Source organism: Nansenia antarctica (genome assembly GCF_963989245.1).
Source record: "Nansenia antarctica genome assembly, contig: SCAFFOLD_538, whole genome shotgun sequence".
Lineage (NCBI taxonomy): Eukaryota > Metazoa > Chordata > Actinopteri > Argentiniformes > Microstomatidae > Nansenia > Nansenia antarctica.
Window position 1 is genome coordinate 8503 of NW_027662610.1, and position 11498 is coordinate 20000.

At 39.6% G+C, this 11498-nt stretch overlaps 1 protein-coding gene across 1 annotated transcript; it reads left to right on the plus strand.

Moving 5' to 3' along the window:
• Positions 1–1575: 1575 nt before the first annotated feature.
• Positions 1576–6323, plus strand: LOC308175549 (E3 ubiquitin-protein ligase TRIM35-like; the record flags this gene model as incomplete). Its single annotated transcript, XM_080551196.1, has 6 exons — positions 1576–1980; positions 3858–3953; positions 4222–4452; positions 4546–4568; positions 4652–4770; positions 5773–6323. 6 exons carry the CDS (start codon positions 1576–1578, stop codon positions 6321–6323), a joined length of 1425 nt encoding a protein of 474 aa, XP_080407322.1.
• Positions 6324–11498: the final 5175 nt, after the last annotated feature.

Consider the following 11498-nt stretch of genomic DNA (forward strand, 5'->3'; position numbering starts at 1 on the left):
CTTTAAATCATTTAGAAAAGCACCTAAAACAGTGGATGATCAACACACACACCTGCCAACATTGAAATGTCCTGTCCTATACCTGTATGTCATGTGTACCGCCTAACATGTCTTACCTGTACAGTCTGTGTGCTTGTTTTTAGTCTGCTTACCGTGCGTATATGTTGCTTGCTTTTAGTCTGCTTACCGAATATGTACCCTCCTTTTAACCGCCTATGATTAATGTATGCTCTTTTAACCCCCTATGTTATGCCCTTAAGCTAAATGCTTGTCCTGTCTACTTTTTTGTACTGATTAAATCACTTAAGGCCAAACTGATTGCATCACGTATTAAGCCACTATCACTATAACAATAGATCAATAGATCTACATCAAGTAGAATACTGATGACTAGTGACCAGTCAAGACCATTGGACTCCAGGATATCCTTGAGCTCCTGCATGAGTCAGTGCATTTTTGTCTTCTGATAGCTTCTTCAGATTCAGATTCATTTATTTATTCAAGGGACAGTGCATATTAATAAAACAAAAATAAATTGTAAATACGCCAGAGTTAACCCGAAAGCTAGTTTTCATGTTTTCTGTCTACTTTTTTGTGCCTAGGTCTACCTATATTTTATCTTTTAAATGTACTTTTTTCCTCCAGGGAGCCGTATACAACATCATGGCATAGGGACTGCGGATGAAAACTAGCTTTCGGGTTAACTCTGGCGTATTTACAATTTATTTTTGTTTTATTAATATGCACTGTCCCTTGAATAAATAAATGAATCTGAATCTGAAGAAGCTATCAGAAGACAAAAATGCACTGACTCATGCAGGAGCTCAAGGATATCCTGGAGTCCAATGGTCTTGACTGGTCACTAGTCATCAGTATTCTACTTGATGAAGATCTATTGATCTATTGTTATAGTGATAGTGGCTTAATACGTGATGCAATCAGTTTGGCCTTAAGTGATTTGATCAGTTTGTTCTTTTAAAGACATCTAAATATATTATTTTATTTTGTATTGAGTATAAAACTGTATTAATGCATTTTAACATTGAGACATATATTTTGTATTGACTATAACATAGTATTAATGCATTTAAACATTGAGACAAGAAGCTGTCTTCTGTACCCGCTCTCCCAATATCTCAAACTGTGACCCCCCTCCCCAAGAAAACGTTTCAGATTTGTTTGAGATTATAGTCTAGGCAGCAACAGGGTCTGAAGTACACACACGTACACACGCACACACACACATACACACACACACACACACACACATACACACACACACACACACACACACACACACACACACACACACACACTCTAACCTGGTTCCCTGTAAGCCACACCCTAAACCACCTGATGAAGTTAAAGTGCAGCTCTGTCAGACTTACAACACAGCAGTGGCAAGATTACAGCAGGGAAGAGCAGAAGACTAAACTATTACAAGAAAATACTACAATCAAAATATCTCGACGTCCAGCTTTACTTTTTATTGAAGTGTTGGTTTAAAAGCAGAAGAACAAAAGTTACAGTAATATTTAGAAGCTATTAGAGAAGAGGGACTGGGATTAAGAGAACATGGCTGCTACATCGTCTCTCCCAGAGGAGGATCTCTCCTGTCCTGTGTGCTGTGACATCTTTAAAGATCCTGTCGTCCTGTCATGTAGCCACAGCTTCTGTAAAGCCTGTCTGCTGGAATACTGGGGACACAAGGAATCTCGGGAATGTCCAGTTTGTAGGAGAAGATCCTCGAAAGCTAACCCTCCCATTAGCCTCTCTCTAAAGAACGTGTGTGAGGCCTTCTTACAGCAGAGAAGTCAGAGAGCTGAGGCAGGGTCTGAGGTGCTGTGCAGTCTGCACGGTGAGAAACTCAAGCTCTTCTGTCTGGAGGATAAACAGCCCATCTGTGTGGTGTGTCAGGCCTCAAAGAAACACAAGTCTCATGACTGTGTCCCAGTAGACGAGGCTGCACAGGAACATAAGGTAAACATAAATACAATTATTCAATGAATGAAGATAACTATTTGAAATTCTGTGAGTGATAGACAGCTATATCACTTGATGTTATGCTCATGCGTTCAGGCTGGTTGAAAAGATAATGGGGTCTTGTTTTCTTCACAATGATAAAAATGAAATAACAAATATCGTTTTGGCAGTGCTGAGAGAATGTGTTTCTCTGACAGACTATAAGGATTATGATAATGATTCCTACAGAACTGTGATAAACAGATACTGTCAAATAAGTCCAGAAATGTCCTCAGTAAAGTGTTGTCTCAATCCAGGAGGAACTCCAGACAGCTCTGAAACCCAGTGGCGGGCGGTGCATTTCACACCTAGGCCTTCAGTTATGTCCGACACAGTCCTACCTGAATTATTCTACCTCTTAATACCATCATTATGACGCCATGGCTCTAGAAACTAGACAGAAACACAGTATAACCGGGCGTTGCATCACCTTAACATAATCAGACAAGTACAACAGAGTTATATTAATATTTCCGAAGCATTTTTAATCAATAAATCCGCATTTACAATGAAGAGTGTGATCTTTAAGATCGCTTCGCTTGGATACTGTCAAAACTTTTAAATAAAAGGCACTTTTATCGTCAAGAAACGTGACAAAACAATTCAACAAGTCTCTTTGAGTACTTTTACTGCACAGCTGATTCACGTGCGCCACCCACGTAATCTCCACATCTCTTGCAACCTGCAACAGACGCATCAAACATTTATTTTATAAGCCTATATTTGTCATTTTAATTACCTATATATTAATTCGTTAATATTGAAACGAAAATAAAATGAATTTTAATTACCTATATATTAATTCGTTAATATTGAAACGAAAATAAAATGAAATAACGAAATAAAATGACAAAAATATATACAAATAAAATAAAAAATAAAATGCTTTGTACTCACCAAAACAACTTCATTTGAAAACAAAATCCATCCTCCTTTCTTTCCTCAGGAATACTTCAATTACTCTGTTGTACAGTCTGTTGAGCTGTAAATCCACTCGAGTGTCCCCAAAGGTGTTCAAAAGCACCGTTGCTTGTAAGTGCCCAGCCGTGCTTTGGTGTCTCGTTGCTCCCTTGGTTAGACAACTCAAGTTTGCAAAACCAGTGTGGCTCCAAACACCCGATCGATCTGTTGCAAATAGCAGGCATTGCCAGCAGTACAATTTGCAGTGCCTTTCGGAGCCTGTGAGCCAGGGGTACCGCTCGTAGTTAGCGATCTGAAAGTGCCGGACAAACCCTTTTCCCCGCTGAGAAAGGCTCGCAAGAGTCGGGGTTGGCCGTTCTCTGATAATGTCTATCTTTTCCTGGAAAGTTCTTCTAGAAAATGGCGTTGTTTTAAGATCTGCCACCACATCTGCCTCTTCTCCCCCTTCCGCCATTGTAGCTGATTGCAGACGGTATAAAGATACGCAAATTACCTTGCTACGCATCTCAATAGTGCGTATCCAATCAAAAGACGTGCTGGGTGCTGACATCAGATTGAGCCTTCCAGCAGGCGCCGTTGTTGATTTTGCTCGCATCTACGTAGGTTTACTAGGAACGCCACAGGTTTTCTCGTTCCAACGTTAAGTTACAGGTCGAATTCGCGGCACCGTCTGTTGTGAAGGCGGGCAGATTTGGGAGCCCCCTAGCAACACATTTTGATTGGATAAAAGCTCTAACATAAAGGCCAGCCCTCCAAATCTCAATTGGAGACTGGAAGCAGCGCAACCAAGAGGAAAGCTATGAAATGAAGAGAATAGACTATGGGGAATCATTAATACATATTTGTGGAAAAAATATATTAAATAAAATGTATATTCTGATGATGTTTAGGCCAGCAGAGAAGGCCTTGCTGGCCCTGACGGCACACCACTGCTGAAACCCTTACAGGAGAAGCTGGAGGTCTTTAACAAAGTTAAACAAACCTGTGATGAAACATCAGAGCACATTAAGGTACTGTGTACGTCAGGCAACGTGTTGTCTTCAGTGATGAGGTCTTCTCTTGTTCTGCTCAGTATTGGATGCTGTTGACATCTAACTGATAGTCATGCATCTGCAACTCAACATCATAAAGAGAGCTGCATACATTTCACCTAAACTTTGAATAATAATAATAATAAAGTTAAAGTAAAAATTGGTATTGTATTATTATATATATGTATTATTTAATATGGTAGTAAAACTACAGTAATCATAATATTATTCCCCTTGCTGTCTCCAGAGCCAGGCCCAGCACACAGAGAGACAGATTAAGGAGGGGTTTAAGGAACTTCACCAGTTTCTACGAGAGGAAGAGGAGGCCAGGATAGCTGCACTGAGGGAGGAAGAGGAGCAGAAGAGTCAGATGATGAAGGAGAAGACTGAGGCACTGAGCAGACCGATATCATCACTTTCAGACACAATCACAGCCTTAGAGAAGGAGCTGAAAGCTGAAGACATCTCCTTCCTGCAGGTAAGGATGCCTTCTCTCAGACAGTAATTGTAAATGTATTCACAGACTGATATTGATGACATCACTAGCATTGATGACACTTCTCCTCTCCAGAACTTCAAGGCCAGTAAGAAAAGGTAAGTGATCTGTCTCTGGTCTCTCTTCTCTGTGGTTCTGAACCCAAGCCCACAGCAGCACTGACTCCTGAATGTTCTTCCAGAGCCCAGTTCACACTGCCAGACCCAGAGAAGGTTTCAGGAGCGCTGATAGACGTGGCCAAACACCTGGGCAACCTGCAGTTCAGAGTCTGGGAGAAGATGCAGGGGATTGTCAAGCATGGTGAGTACTGATGAGAATTGGATTAAGAATAACTATCAAATAGACTGAATATGTTCATAGAAATACAACATTAACAAATGTTTAGCAAGCCCCAACTTGCTCCGCACAGTAACAAATGAGATGGACAAGAATATAAAAAGTGCCAAGGTTTATTAACAACACATGAGCCCCATGGTGCTTTTACTCTGGGCTGGCAGGTAATGCTAGAGAGACTTCTGACTGGATGTGACAAGAGAAATGATGCTACTAGTTCACCACCGTATAGGTGCAACACAATTCACAGCACACAACTCCAAACTGTTTCACACTGTTGGTCACACGTGATATCCACACAAAACACACGAGTGATTAGATGCCAAGTAGAGTAGTGTACGTACACACACACACACACACACACACACACACACACACACACACACACGCATACACACACACACGTGTCAAGATTCACTTTGTCTATCTCCAGCCATCCAGCTCCAGGGTTGCCAGATGGGCGGGGTTACCGCAGAAAGGGCTACTTATGATCACACTGGGCAGGAAAAAAAAGCATTTAGGTTGTTCTGGATATATAGCATTTAGGTTGGGTTGGATATATAGCATTTAGACGGTATCAAAATGTCAGTGCCTGAAAGTTACAAAATGTGTGAAGTTAAAACACACACCCTAGGTAGCTACACACAATGTGCAGGTTTTTAAAAAATGTTTTACAAACATCATTGGCAACATACATACAGTTTAGGGGGCAGGAGATGGCACCTGCCCATTGTGCCCAATAGTAATTAGCGGTTTTCTGACAATATAGGTTTTGGGCTGGTTTTCTGTGGATTCAGCGGTTTTTAGACTGTGGCTAGGCTGGAAATTGTCAACCCCATCTGGCAACCCTGTCCAGCTCTCCTAATAACTCGCCCTGGTTTACTCTGGGGAAGTGGTGATATATGTATAATATGTATCATAAATAATACAGCGCATAATGTGTAGAATGCATCTGTGTTTGTTTTGAAGCTCCTGTGATTCTGGACCCCAACACTGCACCTCCCTGTCTCTCTCTGTCTGATGATCTGACCAGTGTGAGAGGTAGAGAGCCAAGGCAACAGCTGCCTGACAACCCAGAACGGTTCATGAAGACTGCAACTGTTGTGGGCTCTGAGGGGTTCATCTCAGGAGAGCACAGCTGGGAGGTGGAGGTGGGGGACCATCCTAGATGGATCATGGGTGTGGTTAAAGAGTCCAGTGACAGAAAGGGGGTGGTATATGCATCACCACAGTATGGAATCTGGGCTATACTACAGTGGGACGGTGAGTATAGAGATGGAGTGGGTAACATCATCACTCTGAAGAGGAGACCCCAGAGGATCAGAGTACAGCTGGACTACAACAAGGGGGAGGTGTCCTTCTACGACCCTGAAGACATGACACTCATCCACACTCATAAACACACCTTCACTGAGAGACTGTTCCCCTTCTTCTCTATTGGACCTGCTGGTGATGCTAAACACCCTGATCTACAGATCAGCCAATCAGAGGTGTCTCTGACCGTGATGTCATCCCAGTGAGGAGGGGGGGTGGGGGGTGGGGGGTGTTTCCCACCCGATCCAAAGTCAATAACAGGCTCGATACATAGTTAATCATTTACATAACAAGGCTTCATTACATTTAGATACATAGTTAATCATTTACATAAGGCTTCATTACATTTGCTGATATAAATGCTGACTCACTAGTAATTATAGAGAGTTGATGATGACAAGTGTGGTAATAAATCCACGACACTATCATTTTCAATAATTAAATGATTTATATTCATGATTGTATCTTAAGAATGTTGAGTTCTTAAACAAACAAAAAAAGCTGTTATTGTTTATTCTGTATTTTCTTTCTTTTTTCTTTTGTTACTAAATGTGTCTCAGGGGCATGGAAGTGAGTCTTATGGTATTAGAATCATACATATAAAATATTAAGGCTGTCAAATTATTAAGATTTAAAAAAAAATCATATTCATAAGCTTTAGTAGTTATAATTGCTGTGTTGACATTATACTTACTTGCTTACTTTGCTCAGAGTATGAATCCTAATCCAACAGGCAGAATGTGATTCCTCTATGACTAGTGCTCTGCATTGGGAAGATCTCCTCATATGTAAATTGTGGGACATTTAATAAAAGCTCTTTTGCTGATCCCAGATCTGCTGTCGGTCAGTGTTTAGTGATTACCAAACGCGATGGTAGCAAACGCGTCTGTTTAGATTCAGAACGATATTCTCTGGTATTTGGTTTGAGGGGTACCAACATTCAAATAAGCATATCTTCTTCAACTATTTAGATTTCAATGTATGACACCTCATTTGAAAGTTTACAATCTGCACTTCCATAATCTGTCAAAAAGAAAGAAGCCCTTGCCTTACGTGGGGACCTTTTCACCAGACCCTGTCACATTGAGCTCAGGTTGGCTGTGATTATCTCTTGTTAACTGGTTGAGGTTATGTAAGCAGTGAAATCAGAGTGATCAAGTAGAAACACCACTTATCAGGACATTATGATTCACACCTCACAATCAAGGTCAGTGTAAAATGCTTTAATGATGATATGAAACAAACTTGAATCAGAGAGACCTCTCCCCTCACTAAAAACATTCCCCTGTTCAACTGAACATTCAAAGTGCACTCAGCATTACATCCTGGTGGATGAATACTGTCATGCTTTTCAAAACACCGTATGCACTGTAATACCTTGTCAGATGGGACATTTGTCAGTAAACTATTTCAGAAGTGTCAGAGTTGCAATATTATTATTTATTTCTTTTTCATCACAAGTGTGTTTAATCTAGAGTCTAGATGACTATAGTATATATTAACTATAGTATATATTAACTCTAGATAACTATAGTATATATTAACTCTAGATGACTATAGTATATATTAACTCTAGATGACTATAGTATATATTAACTCTAGATGACTATAGTATATATTAACTATAGTATATATTAACTCTAGATGACTATAGTATATATTAACTATAGTATATATTAACTCTAGATAACTATAGTATATATTAACTATAGTATATATTAACTCTAGATAACTATAGTATATATTAACTCTAGATGACTATAGTATATATTAACTCTAGATAACTATAGTATATATTAACTCTAGATGACTATAGTATATATTAACTCTAGATGACTATAGTATATATTAACTCTAGATGACTATAGTATATATTAACTATAGTATATATTAACTCTAGATGACTATAGTATATATTAACTATAGTATATATTAACTCTAGATGACTATAGTATATATTAACTCTAGATGACTATAGTATATATTAACTCTAGATGACTATAGTATATATTAACTCTAGATAACTATAGTATATATTAACTCTAGATGAGTATAGTATATATTAACTATAGTATATATTAACTCTAGATGACTATAGTATATTAACTCTAGATGACTATAGTATATATTAACTATAGTATATATTAACTCTAGATGAGTATAGTATATATTAACTATAGTATATATTAACTCTAGATGACTATAGTATATATTAACTCTAGATGACTATAGTATATATTAACTCTAGATGACTATAGTATATATTAACTCTAGATAACTATAGTATATATTAACTCTAGATGACTATAGTATATATTAACTCCAGATGACTATAGTATATATTAACTCTAGATGACTATAGTATATATTAACTCTAGATGACTATAGTATATATTAACTCTAGATGACTATAGTATATATTAACTCTAGATGACTATAGTATATATTAACTCTAGATGACTATAGTATATATTAACTCTAGATGACTATAGTATATATTAACTCTAGATAACTATAGTATATATTAACTCTAGATGACTATAGTATATATTAACTCTAGATGACTATAGTATATATTAACTCTAGATGACTATAGTATATATTAACTCTAGATGACTATAGTATATATTAACTATAGTATATATTAACTCTAGATGACTATAGTATATATTAACTCTAGATGACTATAGTATATATTAACTCTAGATGACTATAGTATATATTAACTCTAGATGACTATAGTATATATTAACTCTAGATGACTATAGTATATATTAACTCTAGATGACTATAGTATATATTAACTCTAGATGACTATATTAACTCTAGATGACTATAGTATATATTAACTCTAGATGACTATAGTATATATTAACTCTAGATGACTATACTATATATTAACTCTAGATGACTATAGTATATATTAACTCTAGATGACTATAGTATATATTAACTCTAGATGACTATAGTATATATTAACTCTAGATGACTATAGTATATATTAACTCTAGATGACTATAGTATATATTAACTCTAGATGACTATATTAACTCTAGATGACTATAGTATATATTAACTCTAGATGACTATAGTATATATTAACTCTAGATGACTATAGTATATATTAACTCTAGATGACTATAGTATATATTAACTCTAGATAACTATAGTATATATTAACTGATGATATATTATTTTATGGAACCGAGCCGCCTCCTGCTCTGGACTGACACAGCACCGGGATGGGCAGAGCAGGTCTGGATTGAACGGTGAAAGTAGGGAAGGTAGGCGACTCTGCGTGTGTGCGTGTGTGCGTGTGTGCGCGTGTGTGCGTGCGTGTGTGTGTGCCTGCCTGCCTGTGTGCGTGTGCGTGCGTGTGCGTGCGTGCGTGTGTGTGTGCGTATATTCCGCAGGCTGGTCGTGGAGGAGACACCGTACCGACCCGCTAGAACACACCACTCGTCGAACCCACCGACCCTGTTGGACTGAATGAAGACGCGTTCCGGTAAGAATCTGAATCCCGGTTGTACTCGGCGGGGGGACAGACAGAGTGCACGATCCGATCGTCTACTGTGACAAACGGGTGTGATCTGTGATCGCCCGGCCAGTTCATTCATGTTATCAGTCATCACGGGACAAGGTTGAGGACCGGCTCTGTGTAGAGATCCACGGTAGGGCTCTGAGATGTGGATGTGGTGACCGTGGACACCGTGAAGGTCCAGGATGAGGGAGAGAGACACCGATGGTTGATAGAGCGATATAATAATATTTATATACAAACATGTAACAAGAACAATAATCTAGAAACAGGATGTTGTGGGGAAGGAAGGCACAGGGGGGCTGTCACACATCCCACCGTCCAGCGGAGAGGACAGAGAACAATGCGGGTCGGGGGGCTGCCTGTGTAGGGGGGCTGCCTGTGTAGGGGGGCTGCCTCTGTTGGGGGGCTGCCTGTGTATTATTCCCTCCCCGGCGTTTATAAACACGGACTCTTCTGAGCTCCTGTTATTATGACAGGGGGGTTCTCTAGTGTGGATGTTATTATGACAAGGGGGTTCTCTAGTGTGGATGTTATTATGACAAGGGGGTTCTCTAGTGTGGATGTTATTATGACAGGGGGTTCTCTAGTGTGGATGTTATTATGACAGCAGGGGGTTCTCTAGTGTGGATGTTATTATGACAGGGGGGTTCTCTAGTGTGGATGTTATTATGACAAGGGGGTTCTCTAGTGTGGATGTTATTATGACAGCAGGGGGTTCTCTAGTGTGGATGTTATTATGACAGGGGGGTTCTCTAGTGTGGATGTTATTATGACAGCAGGGGTTCTCTAGTGTGGATGTTATTATGACAGCAGGGGGTTCTCTAGTGTGGATGTTATTATGACAGGGGGTTCTCTAGTGTGGATGTTATTATGACAGCGGGGGTTCTCTAGTGTGGATGTTATTATGACAGCGGGGGTTCTCTAGTGTGGATGTTATTATGACAAGGGGGTTCTCTAGTGTGGATGTTATTATGACAGCAGGGGGTTCTCTAGTGTGGATGTTATTATGACAGGGGGGTTCTCTAGTGTGGATGTTATTATGACAAGGGGGTTCTCTAGTGTGGATGTTATTATGACAGCAGGGGGTTCTCTAGTGTGGATGTTATTATGACAGCAGGGGGTTCTCTAGTGTGGATGTTATTATGACAGGGGGGTTCTCTAGTGTGGATGTTATTATGACAGGGGGTTCTCTAGTGTGGATGTTATTATGACAGGGGGGGTTCTCTAGTGTGGATGTTATTATGACAAGGGGGTTCTCTAGTGTGGATGTTATTATGACAAGGGGGTTCTCTAGTGTGGATGTTATTATGACAGCGGGGTTCTCTAGTGTGGATGTTATTATGACAAGGGGGTTCTCTAGTGTGGATGTTATTATGACAAGGGGGTTCTCTAGTGTGGATGTTATTATGACAGCGGGGTTCTCTAGTGTGGATGTTATTATGACAAGGGGGTTCTCTAGTGTGGATGTTATTATGACAGCGGGGTTCTCTAGTGTGGATGTTATTATGACAAGGGGGTTCTCTAGTGTGGATGTTATTATGACAGCGGGGGGTCTCTAGTGTGGATGTTATTATGACAGCGGGGTTCTCTAGTGTGGATGTTATTATGACAGGGGGTTCTCTAGTGTGGATGTTATTATGACAGCAGGGGGGTCTCTAGTGTGGATGTTATTATGACAGCAGGGGGTTCTCTAGTGTGGATGTTATTATGACAGCAGGGGGTTCTCTAGTGTGGATGTTATTATGACAAGGGGGTTCTCTAGTGTGGATGTTATTATGACAGCAGGGGGTTCTCTAGTGTGGATGTTATTATGACAGGGGGGTTCTCTAGTGTGGATGTT